The sequence below is a fragment of the Leptodactylus fuscus genome, chromosome 7 (genome assembly GCF_031893055.1).
Source record: "Leptodactylus fuscus isolate aLepFus1 chromosome 7, aLepFus1.hap2, whole genome shotgun sequence".
Lineage (NCBI taxonomy): Eukaryota > Metazoa > Chordata > Amphibia > Anura > Leptodactylidae > Leptodactylus > Leptodactylus fuscus.
In genome coordinates, this window is record NC_134271.1 from 121,883,642 (window position 1) to 121,910,531 (window position 26,890).

A 26,890-nucleotide genomic window follows, 5' to 3' on the forward strand; every position below is an offset into this window, starting at 1 on the left:
TAGTACTATATGAGTTTTCTTAAGCCACCATTGCCCTATGTAATATTACTTAGATTGTAATACCTATAGTAAATCTTGTCTGATTACCCTGCATGTATTATCGTGTCCATAGTTAGACTGTATACGTATATGTATCTCTTATCACCTTTCTCATATTCAGATACTTCTCATTTTCATACTTTACATTTTCTCATGCTGCTTACAGGCTCTTGATCCACCCTGTCTCTTCTAAGTGTTAAAGGTATAGGTTTCATCCTTCCAAACTTGCGTACACTAATACTTGTCTTTCCTCACTTATAAAATATCTGATATTAATCCTAACAACTAACGTGTGTGGTTAGAGTACTTGCACAATGGATATTCATAACCATAAGATTGCCGTAACCACTAGTCCAGAATCTTATACAGATGTCACGGTTTAAAGGCATTTTTCATTTGGACAAACTTGACACATGCATGAAATGTCCCCTAGCTATGTGCCCATATTGTATGCCCTCTGCTCATGAAGCTATAGGCAACACAAGGCATTATACCATGGCATTGAAATCAATGGGCAGTCCATGTATTGAATACTATTTGGGATTCATTCAGCATAAGTTGACTTTTTGAGATCTGTGAGATTTCTACGATTTTCTATCTCTGTATTTTGATGCTTTTGTTGCCTTCAGAAAATGCCCTGGATGTTCACATCAATCTTTGTGGGCCATTAAATAGTCAGGATCTAGCAAAAGCAGGACAGGGGAACTTCTCATATGAAGACTTAATAAGCTTAAAGAGTAGCTTTCACATTCCTCCTGGTATGTGGCCTGGCGCTGGAGATATCATTGCTGTTAGTTTCAGCACCGATATCTACCCACAGTCAGAAGGGCGGGCCTTATTGCTCAGTCTCATCGCTGGGTGGTGAGGAACGCCCCCTCTGTAAGTACAAGTCTATGTATGTGTTCCTCACAGCCCAGCAATGACACTGAACTCAGCTTCTGACATAGGGGAGATATTGGTGCCAAAATTAACAGCACTGTTATCTCCAGCATCGAGACATATACCAGGAAAGCTGAATTCAGCGCTCTGTCGTTTTTATAGTGGTATATACCACACATCGATGAGGATGTGAAAGGCCTCTTTAAGCTGACCATACATGTTTCACCTGACTTTCCTCATGTATATGCACAGTCAAAATTTATCTAATATGCATGGGTACCTTTTAGCTCCTAGAGTTTAGAGCAAGTGTAATTTGGGGTGATTTCTTGGATATCAGGACTTCAGATCGTATCTACTAGGGCCCGTAGTTGCATGCAAATCTTCAGACCCCATAAGCTTTCAATATCATAGATAGATAGATAGATAGATAGATAGATATATTTTGTTAGTACTCGGTATTATATATGATTTTAATTTACTTGGATCGCTTGGTCTATAATTAGAATTTAGGGAACCACGTAGTACATGCTTAAACGTGTGCCAGTAAGTGCAGATTAGAAGGGGAATTTCGGAATGGCATGTCATTGTTGTTCTTGTTCTTTATTTTTGGGGACATTACCTCCTACTCACATACTTTAACTATAACTAATTTATTTTGTGGTTTGTGGATTGCTGTTGCCATTACATGAAGAATGTTTTATGCTATTGTTCTGCAGTTATAACTATTTTCTCTTTTTGTACAGGCGGAGACGGCAGCCAATCGTATTTGTAAAGTGCTAGCGGTCAATCAGGAGAATGAACAGCTTATGGAAGACTATGAAAGACTAGCAAGTGATGTAAGTGTTGGAATGGAAATGGGAAAAGTGGTCAAATCTCTTAAAATCTGGCTGAATGATTGAATAATGTCAACTTTGTTAACATATTGACATAATCCCTGATAATGATGAAAATGGAAACTATATTGGGCTTGTTTTGACATCTTGCTTAAAGGGGTATTCCATCTATGGTAAAAGCATGAGCTACGCCATTACTTTATGATCGATGGGGGTCTGAACCCCTAGGACCCTTATAATCATGAGAATAAAAGGACCATCATTCAGCGTTGGTCACCTTTACAGTCTTTCCCTGCACAGCAGCACTCATCTTAAATGGGAGATGAGCTGCAGTAATCATGAATGGCCACTGCGCAGTGGACAGAGCTGTCTACCTATGGCTCCATTCACTGTATATTTCCGCCATAGGCTGCTACCCAAGTCAGGTGATTGGTAGGGGCTGCCAGTGGTCAGACCAGTCGCTGATCTGATCTTGATGGCCTATCCTAATATCAAATGCCCAATAAACCCCTTTAACATAACAGATTGTGAACCCGACATGCAATCTACCCTGCATATTTTGGGGGCCTCAAATGCAGCTTTTGAGACCATCAAATGGATCACACCTACGATACTTGATTTTGCTTTTTCTGGGGGATGATATGACCTTGCTTCTTTATAATTACACAAAGTAAAAATGTATAGTTTTCAGAAAGTGGGAAGTTCAAGCAGTAATATTGTTGGGAAATCAATTACATAACTATGGGTGGTGCAGTATGTGATAAAATAGAATATTAATATAGCAAAGAGGCTATTTGTGTAACTTGTTTGTGAAAACGTGATCATTTTTTGAGATAATAAATTTTGGGAACAAGCTGATGTATTCTTGTGATATTTACATATAGGCAATGTATGGTGCATGACTTTCTTTATATTCCGCAGCTGTTAGAATGGATCAGACGGACCATTCCTTGGCTAGAGAACCGTGCACCTGAAAATACTATGCAGGCCATGCAACAGAAGCTTGAAGATTTCAGAGATTATAGACGTCTTCACAAGCCCCCTAAGGTCCAAGAAAAGTGCCAGTTAGAGATCAACTTTAACACTCTTCAGACTAAGCTAAGGCTCAGCAACAGGCCAGCATTCATGCCGTCCGAGGGGAAGATGGTCTCTGTAAGTATTGTTACAGTGACATGTTATTAAAAATTGTGCATGTGTGTATAGCTCTATCTATACCCTATATATATTTGCACCACAATGGCTTGTAATTAAATACGTAAATTATATAGACACCAGAGCATTGTTATTGTGTTCACAACATGAGGGAAGTATTCCTGCTGAACATTTTTGCAATTTAACAGTTCTTTTATGTAAATCTTACAATGTAAAGTCTATGTACACCTAGGAATTAGGTAATGAATTTTTTAAATATTCATTTGCTTCCTAAACGTAAAATTAAGCAACTTTCCAAGCAGTCTTCATTATTCTGATTTTGCTGTTGTAGAGTCTGTCTAGCACCTTCACCTAGCAGATTGCGCTGCTGAATATATCAAATATCCACAGCACACTGCTTCTACCTCTGCCTTTTTTCACCATTAGGGTATGATTACAATTTTTTTTTTGTTCTGTATCAATTTATTTTATATTTTTCTTTTACTTTTGCTAACTTAACAACAGACAATCCATGTGTTCCACACTTCTACCAGATATGTAACATCTTTCATCTGAGCTCCTAAAATGTATGCCCTCTTTATTATCGAAAGTGGGCAATTTTGAATTCAGCTCGAAACACGAGTAGAGAAGAAAAATACAACGTAATGTACCAAAAAAATTACAAAAAGCAAAGTATATGCAAAGTCAGCCAATAATTTTGTGTAATGTTGTAGATATGTGGCAGAGCGATTTTTTTCGCTTCTTTTTCTTCCATTTTCTATAAACATCTGCTGGTGTGACAATAATGTACTATAATAAAAAGGTGTTTTGACAAGCCTGTAAAAATTCAACTAAACTACTCCGCACCATAGATAAACAAATGAGTTGTGTTCACTCTCACTGCACATCATAAAATGCCACTCCAGCCTTCTAAAAGTAATGTTTTATTAAATGCTACAGTGTGCACGTATAAATAAATAGGGTGAATTGGAGATTTCAATTATTTCTACCATGAAACCTTCTTCAAGGGGTTTTCCAGGAGAAACTGTTTTTGGCAAGAAGGCTGGGGAAGGTGAAAAACCCCCAAAAAGAACCCCACATACTCCCCTGTTCGTTCTTCTCGTGTGTCCCACTGATGTCTCGTCCTGCCACTTCCGGGGCCTTGTTCTTACGAAGACAATCATTGCACTTGACCATTGAAGCCAGTCCGCGACCTAAGGAAAGGACACTGGATGTCACAGGACATCCCAGATCCTTTCCTTAGGCCGCTGATTGGCCTCAGCGGTCACATAGGGTAAAGTCTTCTGCCGGAACAAGCCCTGGAGCACTGCTGGACCGGACTGTGGTGGGAGACACCGGAGCAGTTGAGTGTGTGTATATATAATATATACACAGTATTTAAAATCATAGATCTCCTATGTATCCATTCCCAAATTTATAACTGGAATATCTCTGTATGACTTTGGATAGTGTTAAATCTCAGCAAGGGGAACATTGGAAATACATAAAAAATATCAGCAGATTGTCATTTACATACCACCATCCAATATATATTGACCATCTGCAAAGAAAAAAAAAATCTGTTCTCTCCAATGTCTTTTTGGACCAATGCAACTATTGGAATTAGGATAAGCCATACCAAGTACCATGTACTGCGGTTTCTTCCTGAAATACATTGGATGGACTACTTAGTCCATTGTGCTTGTTTTTCTTTCATTTGACTTATTTTGTAGCTACTGGATTGATGGCGTTTCTCAATTCCTTCCCAGGACATAAACAATGCTTGGGGTGGTTTGGAGCAAGCAGAGAAGGGCTATGAGGAGTGGCTGCTGAATGAGATCCGGAGGTTGGAAAGACTAGACCACTTGGCTGAAAAGTTTCGTCAAAAGGCTTCTATTCATGAAGCCTGGACTGATGGTAATATGATCACACTCATCCTATCTATCCCACAGCTGACATGTCACTAGTTCTTCTCAGGCGTGTTCAATATTCTCAACATTCGGATTTAGTCTGGAAAAGGATAAAGCAATAATAACTGCACAAAGATGTAGAAATATATCAGATACACTATAGGACCACTAAGTACTCAGATTAGCGGATGCCAGCCAATCCGAAGACCTCTCCATAATGAAGTCTGACCCCGAGTCTGGTTTGGCTTACATGACCTAAAATGTATACTTTTTTTCCATGTAGCATTGGTTAATCAGGTCTGTAAAAATTGACCCATGTGGCCGATATTTGAAAAAATGTATTTTTATAGCTTATGGGCACCACATGGCAGATTAGCTCAGTTGTGTGAATAAGCTAGCAGAAGGAGAAACTTTCTTCTTTGTATAATGGTCAGGCTTGACAATGCAACCAATGGTTCCCACCATGTAGAACCCTGGGGTTCGTTGGAACTTAGATAGGGGCCCCTAAGAAGACTGCTAAAGCAGTCGTCATTGTTATACTGTCCCCCATGGATGTACAGTGTCCCCCATGCTAGTTAGTTAGTTATACTTCCCACCATGGTTTTTACACAGTTCGCCATGGTTGTTACACTGCAGTAAAACAGCAGGACCAAAATCAACCCAGATGGCAGGATGATTGAATGATCAGCACTTACCCAGTGGTTGTAATAAAATTCCTTCTTTATTGGTACCAAACACAATGCGTTTAGTGCCTCTTGTTCTTCTGGGTTGATTTCGGTCCTGTTGTTTTCCTGCATCCTGACGTCCTGGTGATGGAGACCCAGCTGCTATCCATCCATTCGGTTATTATCTACATGTGGTTTTGGTCATTGTGACCTCCTCAGAACCAAACCAGGTGAGCAGAATAATACCACATTCTTGTACTACATTATACCAAACGGTGTTATACAAGGTACGGCTCAGTGCCTTTCTCTTTTACCATGGTTGTTTTACTGTCCGCCATGGTTGTTAGTGTCTGCCATCATTATTATACTCTCCCTCGTGATTGTTATACTGCCCGCCATGGTTGTTATACTTTCATGTTGTGGTGCTAACGCTCAGCGTTCTCTGCTTTCTAAACAGGAAAGGAAAGCATGCTACAGAAGAGAGACTATGAAACGGCAAGTCTCTCAGAAATCAAGGCTTTGCTGAAGAAACATGAGGCCTTTGAAAGTGATTTGGCAGCTCACCAAGACCGAGTAGAGCAGATAGCAGCCATTGCCCAGGAACTCAAGTATGTCTGGCACCTCTTTTATTCTTTTGTGGCTTTTTTTTTGTAGATGTTATGCAACATATGTGAGATAAATATTTCTGCTATCCAGTGTTAGAGTTGTACTGAATTAGAAAAAGATGGCAAATTTCTTGCAAAAATGTTCCATTCCCTGTACGCTAGTGTGGTGCTGTTTCTGAAAGAACTGCCGTCTATTTCTAATTCAGGTCAACTCATTTAATTGAAGATCGATTAACTATTTGTGGTTAATTGCTTTGGGTCCCGGAAATGCCAGCACTCCCCATGAAAGAGTGCAAATTAGGCAGAAGATTGGGAGATCATTTCTATGATAAGGGTAAGATTTGGGTTACTATTGGTAGCTCACAGTAAAATATTTCTGCCTGGGTTACTGATGTGCGTTTTCTTAAATGCCTCTATGACATTGATGCGTGTGGCTGCAACAATAGGCAATTGGGTGGAGTTAGAGGCTGTTGGTATATACTGCCTTTCTGAGATCAGTTCCAATGTGCTGGAATTGGTGATAGACGGGGGGATTGAAGAGATACTTGGCTTCCAACAGGTCACGTGGTGTTGTGACATTTCACTTCCAGGCCTCGGTGCTTGCTAGGAGCTTGCAAACGAAACGTCACAGATGTGGTCATATAACCTGAATGTAAAACAGATAAACTGTGCTGAATTTTAACATGATGTGTAGAAAGTTGTTACATTGAGGAATCCTATTATATGAACAATATTTTAATAAGTGGGATAACCTCTTTAATTCCTTTTTTGTAATCTGTTTCCCTATAACATCTTCCTCAAACTCTGCATTTCACCCTAATGCTTAGATTATAATAGTATTAGATATTTGCTAATAGTTGAGGCGTTGACTTTATAGGGTAATGGATGTTACGTATCTGGCAGCACTCATTGAATTGTTGTAGCAGATGAGAATTGTGTCAATGGAAAAGTCAATAAACAATCCCTGTAATCTGCTCGACTTGTCGGCACGCTTGTGCTGGGACTCTGCGGCTCGATGTTGTATTTGACACAATATTGATTTTCTTAGTTCTCACTGAACTCTGTCTCCTTTTTTCATGTAGTGAGCTGGATTACTACGACTCTCCAAGTGTGAATGCTAGGTGCCAAAAAATCTGTGACCAGTGGGATAACCTTGGTGCCCTCACCCAGAAACGTAGAGAGGCCTTGGAGGTAGGAAAACGGCATACTTTTACAAAAACCACAATTCAGAATAAAATCCACCAGTTTCCTCTGTATTACCTCTATGATAGCTATTGGGAGTTGGGAAAACCTCGAAAGCATCAGTATACCATATACCAGGTTTCCTCTGAGGACTTTCTGCTTTCATTATTCCTATAGGGAAACCGCCAGCGTTTCTGTAGGTATAATTGACATACTGCCATTTCCAAAACTGTGACGGATTTGACAATTGCAGCGCTTCTGCCATGTGTACTTTTCTGCAATGTGTGGATTCACTAGAATCCCATTCACATTGCATTGAATTGAATGTAAAACGCTGCAGTTTTTGCCTCGCCATTTCCACTGTGTTTACGCCACATGGAGCCCCAACCATAAGAGTCCTGTTTTGCTAAAGTGCGTGCATGGTTTCCATTTTTAAAGTATACTTAAAAGCTTTTTCCAAGACTTAAATGATGGCCTATCCTGAGCATAGTCACCAATATGTGATCGTTGGGTGAGACCAGGACCCTTCACTGATCAGCTGGTTGAAGAGGGTGCAGCAGCCTCTTCACTGAATACCAAGAACAGTATTGCCCCCGGTGTAGGTCTCCCATCAGTCACAAATCGACGTCCTATCCTAAGAATAGGTCATCAATATGTAAGTCCAGGAAAAACATTTCAATAAAGCCCTTGTGCCCTGTTTCTATAGTACAGAGCATTTTGCATGAAACGTCTTAGCTTTTCGTTGAAGACATTCTTGGGGGAAACTCTATGAATAGTGTAAATCGCCTTTGCAATTTACCTATATATAATTGTATTCATGTTGGTCTATAACAGAGAACAGAGAAGTTGTTGGAAACCATTGATCAGCTTTACCTGGAATATGCCAAAAGAGCTGCACCATTTAACAACTGGATGGAAGGAGCCATGGAAGATCTGCAGGACACCTTCATTGTTCATACCATTGAGGAGATCCAGGTATTCCCAGTGTTAACCCGCAAGATAATAAGCAATTATGTAGATGGACATGGACAAGTTTCTCTTATTTGTATAGAGCCAACATATTCTGCACCGCTTTACAGGCGTTATCGATCACTGTCCCAAGTAGGGCTCACAATGTAAATTCACTATCTGTATTCTTTCTTGGGAGTGTGGGAGGAAACCCACACAAACACAAGCAGAATATCCAAACTCCTTACAGATGTTGTCCTTGCTTTCTGTTAGAAAAACATGACTTCTTTCTTCCAAAAATACCACCACACCTGTCCACAGGTTGTCTAGTATCACTGCACTGCTACATTGAAGTGAATGGGTTATCTGTAATACCACTCACATCCTGTGAACTGATGTGGATGGGGACCGAAAATCACTTAGAGGGGGGGGGGGTTATTTCCCGAGATGATGAGACAGCGGGGTCTGTACCACTCTTGGTGTCAGCAAACTGGATGGGACTTAGAGGGGGGGGTTATTTCCCCAGATGATGAGACAGCGGGGTCTGTACCACTCTTGGTGTCAGCAAACTGGATGTGCAGCTCGGTGCTGCCTCTGCTTTTTTGTTTATCTATACTAGTCCTCATCGACTCAGTGAGACCGGGAGTCAGTGAGGAAGTGGTGGACGTTGCTAAACAACATCGTCCGCACAAACCCAGCACCTTAGAGCAGCAAGAATCAACATTAAAATGTGCAGCTCGGTGCTGCCTCTGCTTTTTTGTTTATCTGTGAACTGATGTGGCGCTGTTTTGTAAAACATCAGTCCTGTATATCTAAGGATGTGACAGAGATAAGCTATTCGAAAGTTTTTATAAAGCCCCATTGTATCAATAATGTCACCTACTTGATTCTGTTTGCTCTGTAAGCTTATACTACTGTGTGCATTCATCCATCTACAGAACATAAGAGGCACCCGGTGGATAAACATATAAGAATTGAGATATATTATTATAATTGTGTGATTTATCCATCTGCAAATAGAACAAATAACAGGATACATTGTACGTGTCACCTTTGTGATGTGCCTGACTTGGATCGTTCCCTATGTTTCTCCTTTTTTTATTCTGCCATTAGTGTAGCCTCTACCTGCACTCCTGACATGTCTGTCTTAGTATATAACTTAATAACCCATAATATAGAAATTCTACACTTGTGTGATGTGCTGTTCCTCTGTTATTCCTCCTGAATATTTATGAATAAATTCATAACTACAACCCCAACTGGTTAACGTAGTTGTTAGAGATGAGCGAACACTGTTCGGATCAGCCGTTCCGAACAGCACGCTCCCATAGAAATGAATGGAAGCAACTGGCACGTACACTTTGCCGGCGGCTGGTCGCTGTGCCAGGTGCTTCCATTCATTTCTATGGGAGCGTGCTGTTCGGAATGGCTGATCCGAACAGTGTTCACTCATCTCTAGGAGTTGTCAATGATTCTTATTTTTTCTGGAGGAATAACAGAGGGATAACAAATAGAAAAGATACTGTAGTATTTCTTAGTTTATTAAAAATGCACATTTTATGAAAAAATGAACATTGCAGCCGATCTGACTCTTAACATCACCAATTTCCTCCTCTTCTCCAGTTGTCTTGCACTGGTGGTATTATCAGTTTCCTACATTATCTTCTCTAGTCTTACCACCGAAATGTTTTCAGATACCCTTATACAAAAATAATGTAGCATGATGTTGTAAGCTAAGGTATTATTAGTAGAGATGAGTGAGTACTGTTCGGATCAGCCGATCTGAACAGCACGCTCCATAGAAATGAATGGAAGCACCTGGTACTTCCGCTTTGACGCTGGCCGGCCGCTTAACCCCCCCGCGTGCCGGCTACGTTCATTTCTATGCGAGCGTGCTGTTCGGATCGGCTGATCCGAACAGTACTCGCTCATCTCTAATTATTAGTCAACCAACTTGTGCTACAGGTATATACTGTATTATGACTTTCTGCTCCAGGTGCAGAGGATACCATTAGGATAAATGATCAGAATAGAATATTCCTAAAGCCAGGAATTAATAGGTTTACTCACTAATGTGTTATAGAATTACAGAGAGCCTAATGGAGTACTCTCCTTTATTGATCGTAGGGGTAGCAGCTACACAATGGCAGGGCCATGTAGAGAGCTTGTAGACATACAAGAGCCATGTACATTGGAGTAGGAGTAAGGATAGGGGATGATAAATACAAACTATAACTCATAACCTAAATGATCACCTCTCCATCCAGGGACTGAGCACGGCACATGAACAGTTCAAGGCGACACTTCCAGAAGCTGATAAGGAACGGATGGCAATCCTTGGTATACATAATGAGGTTACCAAGATAGCTCAGACTTACCACGTCAACATGGCTGGAACCAACCCCTATTCCACTATCTCACCGCAAGAAATTAACAGCAAGTGGGACCATGTGAGTTTACACGACTTCAGTCACTTTTTTTTTCTTTCAGTCTAATATATTTGATACGATGCTTAAATGGGAATTGAAACTATCATTAAAATGCTATTTTTTTATGGGTATCCCGTCGGAATAGCCTCCTCCCTTTAGATGTCTTCTCCGGGCTGCTGTTCAGTGGAAATCCCGGTTTTCTTCAGTATGCAAATGAATTCTCTTGCAGCACTGGGGGCATCCCAATGCTGCTAGAGAATTCTCCAGCGCTGCCTCCAACTTCTTCAGGAGTCTTCACGTGTTTTCTTCCAGTGCTGGCTTCAAACTTCTAGGCCTAGGGCAAAGCCGACTGCACATGTCCGCCGGCCACAAGAAAATGGCTGCTTACACAGTATTGCAAATGGCCATTTTCTTGTGGCCAGCAGGCATGCACAGTCTGCTGCCCGAAGGCCTAGAAGTTTGAAGCCAGCGCCGAAAGAAGCGAAGAGAGGCCTTTCCAGAAGAAGATAGAGGCAGCGCTGGAGAGTTCTCTCGCAGCATTGGGGATGCTCCCAGTGCTGCGAGAGAACTTATTTGCATATCAACGAAAACCAGGATTTATATTGAACAGTGACGTGGAGAAGACATCTAAAGGTAGGAGAAGAATAGCCTTTGTTAAGGCTATTCCGACGCGGTACCCAGAAAAAAATGCATTTTAATGATAGAATCCCTTGAATGACAATTTAATTTTTTGTTTTTGCAGCCAAGTTTTTTTTTTTTTTTTTTTTTTTTTTTTTTTTTAATGACATGGCTTATGCATTCATTTCTCTGCATACATATAAATTGGTGTTTGGGTTTTTTTGTGGCATTATAGAGAAAGCTATTTTTTTAATCATTTTGTTTATTTTTTATATTGTTCATGCTTCACACTAAATAATTGGTTAAATTAATTATTAGGTTTGTTACAGTCTTGTAGATGCATAATAAGGGCAAGGCTTTATTCCGTGTAGGAGCATGAACATATGTTATACTAAAAAACAGGATTTTTTTTGTTAGATTATTTCTAAATTTATTCTGGGAAGTTTTGGGGTTTTTGTTTGTCTTTTATTTATGCGAAGTCTTGATACCAAAATTGTCATCCAGTTTTTGCAATTTTTTAGTAATGACATGACATGGAAAAATTAAATTTGAAAGAAAATCTCTCATGGTTATAACTAATAGTTTTGTCACCAGATATTGCTCCATATATTACTATTTCATGGATATAATTTCTCTGATGTGCAGGTTAGACAGTTGGTTCCCCGTCGAGATCAAGCATTGATGGAGGAGCATGCGCGGCAGCAGCAGAACGAGCGACTGCGAAAGCAGTTTGCAGCACAGGCCAATGTCATCGGTCCATGGATACAAACAAAGATGCAGGTGTGTAGTTATAAGGGCGTATTTCCCCTTATAAAATATAGATGGACAATTTTTAATTCTCTTTTAAAATGAATTTCATTTGGTTTGCCATCCATAGGAGATTGGGCGTATTTCCATAGAAATGCATGGCACACTAGAGGATCAGCTCAATCATCTGCGACAGTATGAGAAGAGTATTGTGAACTACAAACCAAAGATTGACCAGCTAGAAGGCGATCACCAGCAGATACAGGAGGCACTTATATTTGATAACAAGCACACCAACTACACCATGGAGGTAAGTCTCTTTTTTATTTATTAAGATTTTCAAATAAACTCGAGTGTCCATGTAATTTGACTTGAAACCTTCTTGACATCTTAAATCATCTTTTCCTCACGCCGCCTCTACTCTTCTTCATGTCTCGTGTGAAACTGCGGAAACTGCTTCCTCTTTCCTGATCCCTTAGCTCCTCTAGCCTTCGCAGCTCCTCCTGGCGTCGCATTAGGACTCGTCTCATAAGCATCAGCTGATGCTCACGGCAAGCTACTTCCATTTCTGCCTCTATTTTTTCCTTCGCTTCTCTTACGTTCCTGTCCACCTGCTCTCTCTGCTGTTTCTCCATTTCATACAGAGCTTTCCATCTAAAGGAGTATTCAAACTCAAATGTTCCCGTCTGAGCAAACCTTGGTGGCTCCTCCCTTTTCTTGAGGTACTGCTGAGTCTTCTGCATAAAATTTTCGGGCAAGCCATCTTCATCATCAAATTGTTCCATTGGTTCGGCAATAACTAGTTGAGGGGTCGTTGTCAGTATAAATGCTCCCTCGTTGCACCTCTCTAAGGGAGCATTCACACGGCGTAACGTCCCGCGAGATTTGGCACGTGTACGCCGCGTGACCCTTTGCGTGCCGTACACGCTCCCATTCATTTCAATGGGAGCGGGGAGCGTATGCGCCGCGCTAGTTTGCGGCCGTGAATAAATACACGGCCGCAAACTAGCGCGGCGCATACGCTCCCCGCTCCCATTGAAATGAATGGGAGCGTGTACGGCACGCAAAGGGTCACGCGGCGTACACGTGCCAAATCTCGCGGGATGTTACGCCGTGTGAATGCTCCCTAAGAGCTTTTCGTGCTGGGGGCTTTGCTGCAATTTCCACAAATCCCTTTCCTGTTGCTCTGCCACGATCATCCACTATGACTACTGCTTTCTCAACTGGGCCAAACATGGAGAAAGCTTCTTCAAGGAGCTCATTTGAAACCTCAGGAGACAAGTTTTTAACATCAAGTTCTGCTTTTGCTATTTCAGCAAGCGTTCTGGATTCCAGGCGGATGAAGCCGAATCCCTGTTCTCGGTTGATGAACAACCCGCTGGGTTCTCCATACTTCTTGAAGAGCTCCTTGAAATCCTCCTCTGTGATGTCGGTTGGCAGATTGTCCACAAATAAGCGGCATCACAGGGTATAGCTCTTCTCCCCCGGCTTCAGAAAGCTCTTGGTGTCAATGGTCACCCCCCCTTCTTCCATCTTTGGAGGCCTTAGTGCCATTTCCTCCTCAGACAAGTTTACACAGCATTTGCTATTCTTCCCCGGCGGTACCGTTATTGCCATCTTATAACAGAAGCAACTGTGGATAATCGTGATGTCATCAAAGCGCGACACGAGACCGGCAGTTTGGAAAAATTGAAGCAAGCAAAGAAGCATGCGGTGATGAAGGGTCGTGACTAGAGTAGAGTTGCTCCTGATAGGTTTGAGCGCGGACGCTCTGAGGAGGGTGGGGTTTCGCCTATCACAGCTCTGTGCTGTATAGAGGATGCAGGAGCCGTGCACATGTAGCTGGAGAACGGAAAGCAGTGAGGACTGTATTGAGTTAATGGACAGGGTGGGAGTGGCCCTCCGGGGAACTGGTGAATCCCCCCGTGGGCCCCGAGTCCCGACTCATTTTGCTGAAGCAGATGCATTGGCCAGGGGCCCGATCGGGATGGTCAGGGGCCCTGCCCCCGACCAATGCATCTGCATACCTCCCGCCTTCCCGTGCATCTGTCGCTTATATCACTCAGTAATGGGGAAATCGATACAGGATTCCCCGTTAGTGAGCGATCGCTGCTTTCAGCGGTATGTGCATTTGCGACCACGGCCTGCACTGACTGCAGAGTGTGACCTCTGCCCTGACGCAGGTGTGATGACGTAAGTCATCAGTGCTTGCAGTCAGAATATGGAGGACGTGCCACTGCTATTCGTGGGACTTCTTCAGGTAAGTATAATACTCGTTGGGGCCTTATCGTGTGTGGGGGTCCTACTGTGAGCATAAAATACTTTGTGTGGGGGGGCCCTACTTTGGTGCATATAATACTGTGTGGGATACTGTGTGACGGGTCTACTGTGGTGCATATAATACTGTCTGGGGAGCCCTACTGTAGAGCATATAATAAAGTGTGGGAGCCCAAAATGGAGCATTAAATACTGCAGGGGGGCCACTGTGGAGCACATTGTACAGCCTGGGGACCACTGTGGGGCAGATTGTACTGAGTGGGGGCCATTGTAGGGCAGATTGTAGAGCCCCTACTACTTATATCACAAAGTGTCTGTTTTATAGCAGAGGTGATATTAGTCCAGGCTGTAATCACATTGCCAATCACTATAAAACAGATCCAGTGATCTGTAACTAGTTAACATTAATTGTTCAAAAGTACCAAAAGTAAATGTCTACCTTTCAGTTTAAAGTTGTTTGTTTCATTGAAAGCTCAGTAAAGCCCCATTCACATGACTGTAATTTGTGGGTCTGCAATTGTGGATCAGCACAGTATTACGGTTAAATTAGACCTGCAGAGGGACACCCAACACGTGAAACCCCTGAATATCTCCGGTACAGAGACTGTAATGGGGCAGCGCTGCGGTACCTACATTTACCACTACAGTTTGGACAGCACCGGAGATCTGCACGGGACCCCCTGCACATCTAATATTGATGGCCTATCTTGAGATACTATCCTTTCAGTAGGAGGAGGTCTCACATTCTGGTGCTCAATTAAATAACGAAGGAGGTCACTAGACTTAATTTGTGGCTAAGTTCACATCGGCTGCATAAATTGGTAGAGAGAAATGTCCTGGACGGAGGACTTTTCTCTCTGCCCCTTTCAGTATGGAAACTGTTGACCCCCCATTATAGTAAGTGGGGTCCGCTGTTCACAGGTAACCACTGTTTGGGTAAGTTCACTGGGGGTTTTTTCGACCGATTTTTGAAGCGGAATCCACCTCAGACTCTGGCTCCAAAAACACCTCCCTTTGACTTCAATTGGGGCTGCCCTATTTTGCCGCGGATTCTGCGGCTGAATCAGCCACGCGCGTCCACGCCGCGACACTCCCTCCCGACTAGGCCCATTCATTTGCCACTAACCGGAGCGGAATGCCTGCAGTAACTATATACTGATAAATCAGGCGCACCACAATACGTCAGAATTTAGCTGTATGTCAGTTATTAATTGCCATATACTTCCACTATCAACAACAAAATGGCGAGAGTTATAATAAACACATCAGGACGCGGTGTCACTGCCCTGTTCAGACCATATGGCAATTATAAATTATAGCTGGTACCTGCGACTTCGTCTCCGGTGATTGTAGAAGTGGGTATATACAGGCGCGGGTAAGGTTTTCGTAGTGTGTATAAGGTATGGGATATGAAATGTAACTTTGTATCTTGTTTTTGCCGTAATTCTGAGAATACATGAGACTTTTGTGTTGAAGTTAATTTGTATTTCAGCTGCTATATATACGGTGTTCTGAGAAACTGTACATAGTGTCTTTGGGACAGAGGGATTACAAGTGAATATACTTTGATATACGACATTGTATGATTTGTTATTTTCCGCCAGTACATGTAAGTTTTGGGCACAGGATACTCTTGAGCAAGCAACATAAAGTCTGGCCCTGTGCATGACAGTTTAGTAACTCCATGTGCCTCTTATTAATAGCAATTAACCCCATCATGTCCCTCACATTAACCCCAGTGTAAGAGTTACTGATATCTGAGAGACTTGGAGGTAATAATTAAGTATTTTCATTATTGAGGTCTTTTATTAGTACCTCATACCTCTCAACCATCCCGATTTTAGTGGGACAGTCCCACATTTGCAGTCCTGTCCCGCTGTCCCGACAGTTTACAGCTTGTCCCGCTTTCTCCCCCGAGTGTTGTCGCTTTAAAAGTTCACTTCCCCCTCACCCCCGATCTCCCGGCTCTCTGCTGTGTCTCCTCCCCCCACTGCTGTTGAGCCAGGAGAGGAGAGTGAACACGTGACCTATGAGCCCTCCCCCTCCTCCTCTACAATCAAGTCCATCCCAAAGAAAGAAGCTGAACTACCCGGCAGCGCAGCGTCTCCTGTGTAAACACTAACAAGTGTCTGTGGAGAATGCATCATCAGGTGTCCGGTGTTAGTGCTTCACAAACCTGCAAACCTGTGCACTAGAGAAGAGATGGCAGACAGGGTAGGCATTGTTGTTGTTATTATTATTATTATTATTATTTATTTATATAGCACCATTCATTCCATGGTGCTTTACATTTGGGGGTTACATACAATACACAGAATATACAGGCAGATATAATGCTAACAATTACCGAATGGCACGGTGGGGTAGAGGGACCTGCCCGCGAGGGCTTACAATCTATGGGGGAAGGAGGTAGAGACAGAAGGAGAGGGGGAGACTGTGCAGATGGTGGTGTGGTGATAGTGTTATTGGAGGTTGTAGGCCTTCCTGAATAGGTGAGTCTTCAGGGCCTTCTTGAATCCTGTGATTGTGGGGGTCAGTCTTATGTGTCGTGGTAAGGAGTTCCAGAGTATGGGGGATGCACAGGTGAAATCTTGGAGACGGTTGTGTGAGGAGTGGATGAGGGCGGAGTAGGAGGTCATTGGAGGATCAGAGGTTACGTGTGGGCAGGTAGCGGGAGATTAGTTCAGAGATATATGGAGGGGACAGGTTGTGGATGGCTTTGTATGTTAGTGTTAGTAGCTTGAACTCAATTCGCTGGGCTATAGGTAGGCAGTGGAGGGACTGGCAGAGGGGAGCAGCTGATGAAGATCGGTGCGTGAGGTGGATTAAGCGAGCAGCGCAGTTTAAGGTGGACTGGAGGGGGGCGAGGGTGTTTGCTGGGAGTCCATGGAGAAGGGTGTTGCAGTAGTCTAGGCGGGAGATTATGAGGGCCTGGACAAGCATCTTGGTAGTTTCCTGGGTGAGGAAGGGGCGAATTCGGTGGATGTTCTTGAGCTGGAGGCAGCAGGAGGTGTTGAGGGCTTGAAGGATAGGTCAGAGTCCAGGGTTACCCCAAGGCATCGGGCCTGTGGGACAGGGGTAATTGTGGTTCCATTAACTTTGATAGATGGGTCAGGTGGAGGGGCCATACAGGATGGGCTGAAGATGATAAACTCTGTTTTCTCCATGTTGAGTTTGAGAAAGCGGGAGGAGAGGAAGGAGGCTACGGCCGCTAAACAATCTGGAACTCTGGCCAGCAGGGAGGTAATGTCTGGTCCAGAGATGTATATTTGGGTGTCATCGGCATAGCAGTGGTACTGAAAGCCATGAGATTCTATGAGTTGGCCCAGGCCAAGGGTGTAGATGGAGAACAGGAGGGGTCCTAGGACGGAGCCCTGGGGGACACCTACAGATAGAGGACGTGGTGAGGAGGTGGTCTGCGAGTGGAAGACGCATTGCAAAATGTAAACGCAAACTGCATTTTTCTATACTTTGGAAGAAGTTGTAATAAGTTATATGGATCTCCATGTTGTAGTGGCTGCACGTTGGAGAGGCTGGTGTTTGTGGGGTTTTTCGTGTTTTTGTGTTTTGTTTTTTTTTATTAAAATGCATGGGACTGCATAAATTGTAGGGCTTTTTTATTCATGGGACTGCCTGCAGGATGGAGCTGAAGCAAGGAGAGAGAGGATAGTGCTGTCTTCATGCAGTCCCATGTTGTAGGTGGGGGAGGGGAGAGGGTAATGATTTTTACATGAGACTGCATATTGGGAGGTGGCTGAAGCTGTACATGTGTAGTGTGCGGGGATGTGGAAATTAGGGGGCATTCACATGGAGTAAAGTGGCGCTGATTCTGCCATGATAACTCACGGCAGAATCAGCGCCATACCTCCCAACCGTCCCGATTTCCGCAGGACATTCACGATTTGGGTGACATGTCCCGCGGTCCCGGTTGGAGGGAGGTATGTCCCGATTTCAACTCAGATCTGCGTCCAGAGGACGCAGATCTGAGTTGAACACATATGCGGCTGAAGCAAGGAGCTGACACAGGTCAGCTCCTCGCTTCGCCGCTGCGCGCCTCTCTTGCTGACACATATGCGGCTGAAGTGAGGAGCTGACCTGTGTCAGCTCCTCGCTTCGCCGCTGCCGCCGGCTACTGGCTTGTAGACGCGATGTGATGATTGCGTCTACAAGCCAGTAGCCGGTGGCAGCGGCGAAGCGAGGAGCTGACACAGGTCAGCTCCTCGCTTCAGCCGCATATTTGTCAGTGAGAGAGGCGCGAAGCGAGGAGCTGACCTGTGTCAGCTCCTTGCTTCAGCCGCATATGTGTCAGCGAGAGAGGCGCGCAGCGAGGGAGCGGAGGAGAAGGTAAGTGTAATGTGGAGGTGGAACGTGAAACTTGGGGCAGATGAAGGAGAGGACGGCATGACACTGGGGGCAGAGATGGAGAGGACGGCATGACACTGGGGGCAGAGATGGAGAGGACGGCATGACACTGGGGGCAGATGAAGGAGGGGACGGCATGACACTGGGGCAGAGATGGAGAGGACGGCATGACACTGGGGGCAGAGATGGAGAGGATGGCATGACACTGGGGGCAGAGATGGAGAGGACATGAATCTGGGGGCAGAGATGGAGAGGACATGAATCTGGGGGCAGAGATGGAGGGGACATGAATCTGGGGCAGAGATGGGGGACATGAATCTGGGGGCAGAGATGGGGGACATGAATCTGGGGGCAGAGATGGGGGACATGAATCTGGGGGCAGAGATGGAGGAGACATGAATCTGGGGGCAGAGATGGAGGGGACATGAATCTGGGGGCAGAGATGGAGGGGACATGAATCTGGGGGCAGAGATGGGGGGACATGAATCTGGGGGCAGAGATGGGGGGACATGAATCTGGGGGCAGAGATGGAGGAGACATGAATCTGGGGGCAGAGATGGAGGGGACATGAATCTGGGGGCAGAGATGGAGGGGACATGAATCTGGGGGCAGAGATGGAGGGGACATGAATCTGGGGGCAGAGATGGGACATGAATCTGGGGGCAGAGATGGGGGGACATGAATCTGGGGGCAGAGATGGAGGGGACATGAATCTGGGGGCAGAGATGGAGGGGACATGAATCTGGGGGCAGAGATGGAGGGGACATGAATCTGGGGGCAGAGATGGGGGGACATGAATCTGGGGGCAGAGATGGGGGGACATGAATCTGGGGGCAGAGATGGAGGGGACATGAATCTGGGGGCAGAGATGGGGGGACATGAATCTGGGGGAAGAGATGGAGTGGGGACATGAATCTGGGGGCAGAGATGGAGTGGGGACATGAATCTGGGGGCAGAGATGGAGTGGGGACATGAATCTGGGGGCAGAGATGGAGTGGGGACATGAATCTGGGGGCAGAGATGGAGTGGGGACATGAATCTGGGGGCAGAGATGGAGTGGGGACATGAATCTGGGGGCAGAGATGGAGTGGGGACATGAATCTGGGGGCAGAGATGGAGTGGGGACATGAATCTGGGGGCAGAGATGGAGTGGGGACATGAATCTGGGGGCAGAGATGGAGTGGGGACATGAATCTGGGGGCAGAGATGGAGTGGGGACATGAAACTGGGGGCAGATGAAGGGTGTATATGAAACTGGGGGAGAGATAGAGGGGGGACATATAATTTACGGGTGACAGTAGGAGGATCATACTGTGTGCGGGCACATAAAAATTTAACAAGTGGGCGGAGTCAACACAAGTGGGCGGGGCTAAATTTGCCGCAGCGCGCTATGCGCGCCGCACAGTTTGTCCCACTTTCGGTTCTTCAAAAGTTGGGAGGTATGGTACCTACATATGTCTCACATAGTAGTAACCTTTATATGGGGAACACGGGTTAATATGAGGGACATGATGGGGTTTATTCCTATTAATGTGAGGCACATGGAGTTACTAAGACTAAACTAATAACCCCAAATGCCTGACATTAATGAGAACAGTAATCCTATGTACCTGTGTGTTTTTCAGTTTCACTTTGCTAGCAGCTTCCTCTTCTCCTCGGGGAATGTTTGCAGGATGCAGACCACTATAGCAGGCACAGACCTGAGCGATTAAGCTCCACCCCCTGGGTTTCCTGCACCCCTCTCAAAGGGGAGTGTCCTTATGCCTCAGCTCTAGCAGAGCACTGAAGGGACACTCGGACTTCATTTAACTCTTGCAGGTCCTGTGCTGCTGGTGTGCCAGTGAAATATGGCAAGAGTGCCACTCTTGGCACGTGTGCCAGGGGTTGCTGACCTCTGCTGTAGAGGGTAATATGAATTTTGTGGCTTGCTATGGTCCAAAGTATGTAAGATTGCAGAGATAGTGATGTGAGTTTGGATTTTGTGGGGGTCCTGGGGAAAAATGTATGTGCGCTATTGTGACGAAAAGTAGCCTATTGCGCAATCCAGTGTAGTAACTATGTTTGTGGAAAATTCCAGCCAAATCGGTCGAGCGGGTTTTGCGTGATTGAGGAACAAACATCCAAATCCACAAACATCCAAACTCACAAACTTTCACCTTTATAATATTAATAGGATATGTGTGTGTGTATGTATGTATATATATATATATATATATATATATATATATATATATATACATACATACATACATACATACATACATATATTAGATGGATAGATGGATAGATGGATGGATAGATAGATAGATAGATAGATAGATAGATAATGTGTATACCCTGCAGTGCTGCTTATTCGTGGACAATCTGCCAACCGACATCACAGAGGAGGATTTCAAGAAGCAGTACCTCAAGGAAAGGGAAGAGCCACCAAGGTTTGCTCAGACGGAAAAATTTGAGTTTGAATACGCTTCTAGATGGAAAGCTCTGTAAGAAATGGAGAAACAGCAGCTCCAGGTAGGTCCTCCCTCCAGCAACTTCATTTTAGACCGTTCACTAGTGAGGTGACTACATTGGAGTTGCTGGAGGGAGGACCTACCAGGAGCAACTCCATTCTAGTCGCAACCATGATGAAGAGGAGGCTCAGTTTAAAGGACCAGTACATAAAAGAAAAGGATCGAGCAGGATCTCACAAGAAGGTGGTGAAGGATTTGAGCGCCACCAAGGAAACAGAAGTCCCACAGGTGCCTTCCTGCTTGTTCTTCCAGTATAGTACCAATCTAGGACCCCCATATTAGGACTATGTAGGAAGGCTTGTCTGACAGGACCATGGTGACCATGAACGGTTTTGAGCATCAATCAATATGTGTCAGTCTCCACTATACAATATTGACCTAATATTTATGCTTATTCCATAATCTAGCACATCCGTGTGGGATGGGAACAACTCCTCACCACCATTGCCAGAACCATCAATGAAGTAGAGAACCAGATTCTCACAAGAGATGCCAAAGGAATCAGCCAAGAGCAGATGAATGAATTCAGGAACTCTTTCAACCACTTTGACAGGGTAAGAAGCCATGGCTCAGTAGACCTATCTTCATGGTCCATGGTTAGAGTATTTATATCTGATAGTGGGGAATGTTTTTTTTATAGAGGTGACTTCAAACTGAGCAGTATGTATATTCACTGCATAGCTGTAGCTATAGGGGGCCTAAAATAGCAGGACGTGGCTGTACAAGAACACATTTAGTGCCATGGTATGCATACTGTAGTATTATTATTTATTTATTTTATATTATTTATTATTATTATTATTATATTTTTTTTTATTTTGTACCATTTTATAATGCAGTTATGGATCACCTCAATAAAAGAAACTTCAACATATACTTAGAATTTTAATATTCACTTGATTAAAAAATATCAGACATATAAACCAGCAACAAGTTGAGGATTTTAGGGTTATTTACATGGGATGTAAATGCTGCAAATTTTTTGCTGTGGAAAATTATGGTGCCTTGTATAGTTGCTAGGAATTTTCTAGAAAATATGTTAAAGAAAATTGTTAGCAAATTTGTATTTATATATACTGCAAAATGATCTATAAGAGTATAAAGTATACTTGATAAAGTCGCCTAAATCATTGTATTGCTGGGCCCATAGTGAAAATGACAGTAGCTATAAAGAACACGCAGGATATTATGACTGGGTTCACATCTGCATTGTGCTTTCCATTTTCCTGTTCTATCACTAGAACATAAAGATGGAATGTTATCTGGAGATTTGACACATGAGGATAAAGACTGCATTGATGGATCCCATTTACTATCATGGGGTTCATTGGGTTTCCATCATGGCACCCTTTATTTCACCTGCCAAAATACAATAGCCATTTCTTTCATCATTTTTGAAGAAATCTACAATGTAGATGTGAACATAGTGTTAGTCCCCAGAAAGGCCTCTTGTACCCACTTAGCACAACCTGCCCGGATGTAGGAGAACCTTGCATGAGTGTTCAGAGCGCTGCTATTTGCAGAATAGGATGCATGCATCTACACGTATAAAGTACCGTAAGCATGCACCTCCAAGTAAAAGCACTGTCCTATTTCTCTTTCATATTCCGAATCGGTTTTATATATTGATTTTCTGTATTTTCTCTATTAAAGTGTTACTCTTTTGTGTTAACATAAGAACGCTTTTCACTTGTTCACATGATTCCTGCTAATGATTTGTTAGCACTGAATCCATCTTACATAATGCAGTGAATCATTCCTGGTTATTTTGTTAATAGGTAGTTAAAGTAAAAGCCTACGTCCCCTCCTTGTGCACCTTTTAGAAGTAGTGTAGGCACTCCTCACAGCGTATATATAGGGGGGAGCGCGAGCGACTTCTAAGGATAATTATATCTTGATGAAACTCGAAACTCCTCCATGCAGAAACCAGGGCGTACATGAAATGTCTCCCAACAAAGATAGGTCAGAGGCGCCCTGTAATCTCTACGTTATGGCTTTTAGTACATAGAAGCTTTCAGATTCTTCAGTTTTGTACATGACTTTGCCAAAATCATGCACAAACATTCATTCCACATAGCCCTGAGTGTTCTGATAGGTGGACCCATTCGGTTACCACCTAATACTTTTATTTTATAAGCTCGTGTTGGTTTTAATTGTAGAAAGGTTAGCATGTAATATTTCCTACCACACATATAGTTTATATCTAGATCAGTAGCAATCACAGCATCCATGGGGTCCGGGGTCAAGATCGAACCCCCAGCCTCCATCAATCAAGGTTCACTGCGATAAGATTGTGGGGTCTGAGAATATGCCATGGCAGCCAGGAGGCCAAGCGACAGCCACCAGACTGCCTATGCACATTTCACAAAGGGAACCTATGTGTGATGTGCTGCAGTGCTATGCAGTACATTGCACTGGGGGTCAGACATCTCCGATTCAAATCCCCTTAAGGGACATGTAAAAAGTATTTAAAAAAAAATAAATAAATAAACAATTAATAAAAAATGTAAAAAAAAGCTTTGTAATCAAAAAACACATAACATAATCAAAAACAAAGCATGTCAGGCATTCCCATGTACATATAAGCCCCCATTAGACAAAACTAGTTATTCATCCTGTAAGGTAAACACCGTAAAAAAAAAAAAAGTAAACCACAATGCGCAAAATAACGTATACTGGTCACCTCACTTTCCCCCCCAAAAAAATAGCAATAAAAAGTAATCAAAAAGTCATACATACTAAACAGTGCCAATAAAAAGTACAACTTGTCCCGCAAATAAAGAGCCCTGACGTATCTCATCAACAGTACAGTAAAAACGTTATAGTCGTCAGAATACGGGGACCCCAGGTGACCCCCAAATCATTCATTTTCCAAAAGTGATGTTGCATTCGTAAAAGCAGTAAAATGTAATACTATAAATATGGTATCGCCATAATCCTAATGACCCACCGGACAAAGCTGCCATGTCATTTTTATTGCAGAGTAAACACCATAAAAACAAAGTGTAATAACCTATGATAGAATTGTGTGTTTTCACATTTGACGATAGACATGATAATAACCAATTGTCAGATTTTTCCTAAATTTCCATAAGCATAACACAGAAATGATATTCCAGAATTGCTGTTATATGGAGAATGCAAGCATTTGGTAAAATAGATATACCCGGTATAATGACAGGTCTAAATATTGTTCCTTAGCATAGATATTGTGGGCGGCAGGAGACTTGTACACATAGTATAGTGACAATTTGGTTTGCAAGTGTATGTATGTACTTTACTGATAGCCGCAGTGGGCAGTCTGTCTGTTCCACATAGGATGGACTGGTCATCAGTACAATGTAACAGACAATAACCTAGACTGTAGTTTATAGAGTTCCCATCTTGGTATATACTATATACTTAATAACCACTTGTTGAGGTTAGGCAGATGCACTGTGGTTGTGGAGGAGGATGAATGTGCTCAATGTGCATGAAACTTGAAGTAGTCACTGGTAAAATGCACATCCTTATCACAAGTATTAATGGTGTTTTTTTTTCTCTCCTCTGCCCCGTGCATGTCTTCCTCTGCTTATTCTGCATGACTCTGAATTCACAACCCACTCTTCCTGCCTTTCCTTACCCCTGTGCTTTCACCCTGTCACCCACCACTGGCATGGCATGTCCCGGACACCTGAACTATCACTTACTGTAACAAGGACCACACCGGCACGCTTGGCCCAGAGGAGTTTAAGGCCTGCCTCATCAGCTTGGGTTACGATATTGGAAACGATCCTCAGGTACTGAAAAATCTCATGTACATTGTGTAATAACCTACGCGTTTCCCTTCCCAGGCACCTTGGACTAGTATGGGTTTACTGCATACTGAGAAGAAATAATGTGTTTTTTTTCTTGATGTTTTTATGTTTTCTCTTCTCACATCTTGCTTATTTCCACTAATTTCTCTCCCTTCCACTTTCATAACTGCTATAAACTTTCCTATAAATAACTTCTTATATTATGTCTTCTTGCTTACTATGTATATCTTGCTGCCCCTTTACCTTTCTGACTGTCCTGTTTCTGATCTATATTGCTCTTTCCTGTATTCTGTCCTTTCCTTCACTGGATACCTTGCAGAAGAAGACTGGTATGCTGGAAGGTGATGATTTCCGAGCTTGTCTTATCTCCATGGGGTACAACATGGTAAAGTAAAACCTCCTCTAGGACCTCAATAACACTGTGTGATAATATTTTATACATCATGATTTTCTATCTTGGCCTTTAAGAAAGTGTGACCACTATTAAGTGTATAGCAAGGGCCGATATAGACAACTGAGTGGCGTCCGTTCCAAGGCTCTAACTGCACATAGACCTATTGGGTTTTGTTTTGTATACCCTTGCTGCTCAGATATATCAGAATAGTACATTTCAATGTGCAGTCCAAGGAGATCTCAATCTGAAGAACACACAGACTGGCCTACGTTTCTTTTTGGATTTTTTGGCCATGTGAATAAAGCCATACCTTTTTAAAAAAAAAAAATAAAATCCTGCTGTTCAGAACTGCGCATATCAGATCAGAATTCTGAAATTGTAGCAAAAATGGTTTAAGGCTAAGGCCCCACATAGCGAGCTGCAGCCAAAAAGTGATGCAGGAAAAAACATGGTGGAAACGCATCACAGTTTTTTTCCCCAAAGTCCACAGAGTTTGTCTCTGCAGATTTTTTGCTTCCATTGTACCTATACAGAAAAAGTTAGCATTTCCATAGGTATAATTGACATGCTGCAATTTTGCTTCTGTTTTTGAAATTGCAGCATGTCCATGTATGGATGGAATTAATCCATGTATTTTGCAGTTACTGTAAAACGCCGTGGCAAAATCGTGGCATTTACGCTATGTGGGGCCCTGGCTTTAAAGGGGTTGTTCAGCCAAAAACGGACAACCCTTTTAAATTTTAAATCAGCTAGGGGCATTGGAAAAAAATGCATATTCACCTGTCCTCAATGCATCCCGGTTCATCTGTTTCGGCGGCTTTTCCTGGGTCTCATCCAAAGTTCCGCTGATTGGCACTGCTGGGGCCAATCAGTGACGGGCCTACAATGTGACATCATGGGTCCTCTTCCTGAGGCCGCTGATTGGCCTCAGCAATCATGTGACTGCTGAGGCCAACCAGTAACTTCAGAGGGACTCGGGAAGAGACCAAGGAGAACCCACCAAAGCAGAAGAACCGAGATGCGCGTGAGTACACAGGAGCATCGGGGACAGGTGAGTATGCATTTTTTTATCTTTTTTTCTGGCCCAACTTAAAAGTTAAAAGGGTTACCCATTTTTCCTGGTCAACCGCTTTAAGTGGATATTTTTTAATCAATGCCTGTTTGAGGACCATGGCATGGAGCAGATAGAGTAGGTGACTATCTAGGACGCCACTGAAGAGACACCATTCACCTTCCTGCATTCAGGTTCCTGGGTAATGTATGCATGGGATGGAGATTGGTCAACCAGTCTAACTTCCTGGTTACTGTAGGAACAGGATTTTGTCCAGCCACAATGATTGCCTATCCACAATCAATAGTATATATTGAAACCAAAGCCTCATCTGGCCCCTTCTGTACCCCCTAAACACATTTGCCAAAGTTTTGCACTTTTGGGGATGAGTCAGTGCCTCCTCAATATTTAGATGCTTCCTGCACTCCTTGCACGAGGTTGGATTTTTTTAATGTAAGAACTCATTGGTTGTACTAGACCCTTCGACCCCATATTTTATTATGTAAGAAA

The 26,890-nt window shown here is 43.3% G+C and overlaps 1 protein-coding gene and 1 pseudogene across 6 annotated transcripts in view; one reads left to right on the top strand and one right to left on the bottom strand.

The window, feature by feature from the left end:
• Positions 1-26,890, top strand: part of ACTN1 (actinin alpha 1) — a 91,051-nt gene that overhangs the window by 58,383 nt on the left and 5,778 nt on the right. For 2 of the 6 annotated variants that reach the window (XM_075282969.1, XM_075282972.1), the window contains exons 9-20: positions 1,662-1,754; positions 2,673-2,903; positions 4,652-4,799; positions 5,915-6,065; positions 7,145-7,253; positions 8,079-8,219; positions 10,460-10,642; positions 11,885-12,019; positions 12,117-12,296; positions 21,546-21,692; positions 24,837-24,917; positions 25,255-25,320. In XM_075282969.1, coding sequence (XP_075139070.1) covers positions 1,662-1,754; positions 2,673-2,903; positions 4,652-4,799; positions 5,915-6,065; positions 7,145-7,253; positions 8,079-8,219; positions 10,460-10,642; positions 11,885-12,019; positions 12,117-12,296; positions 21,546-21,692; positions 24,837-24,917; positions 25,255-25,320 — 1,665 coding nt within the window. The remainder of the gene's footprint in view (positions 1-1,661; positions 1,755-2,672; positions 2,904-4,651; positions 4,800-5,914; positions 6,066-7,144; positions 7,254-8,078; positions 8,220-10,459; positions 10,643-11,884; positions 12,020-12,116; positions 12,297-21,545; positions 21,693-24,836; positions 24,918-25,254; positions 25,321-26,890) is intronic. The other 4 variants (XM_075282970.1, XM_075282973.1, XM_075282971.1 and 1 more) reach the window with 2 other exon arrangements.
• On the bottom strand, positions 12,342-13,603 carry LOC142213320 (paraspeckle component 1 pseudogene; annotated as a pseudogene).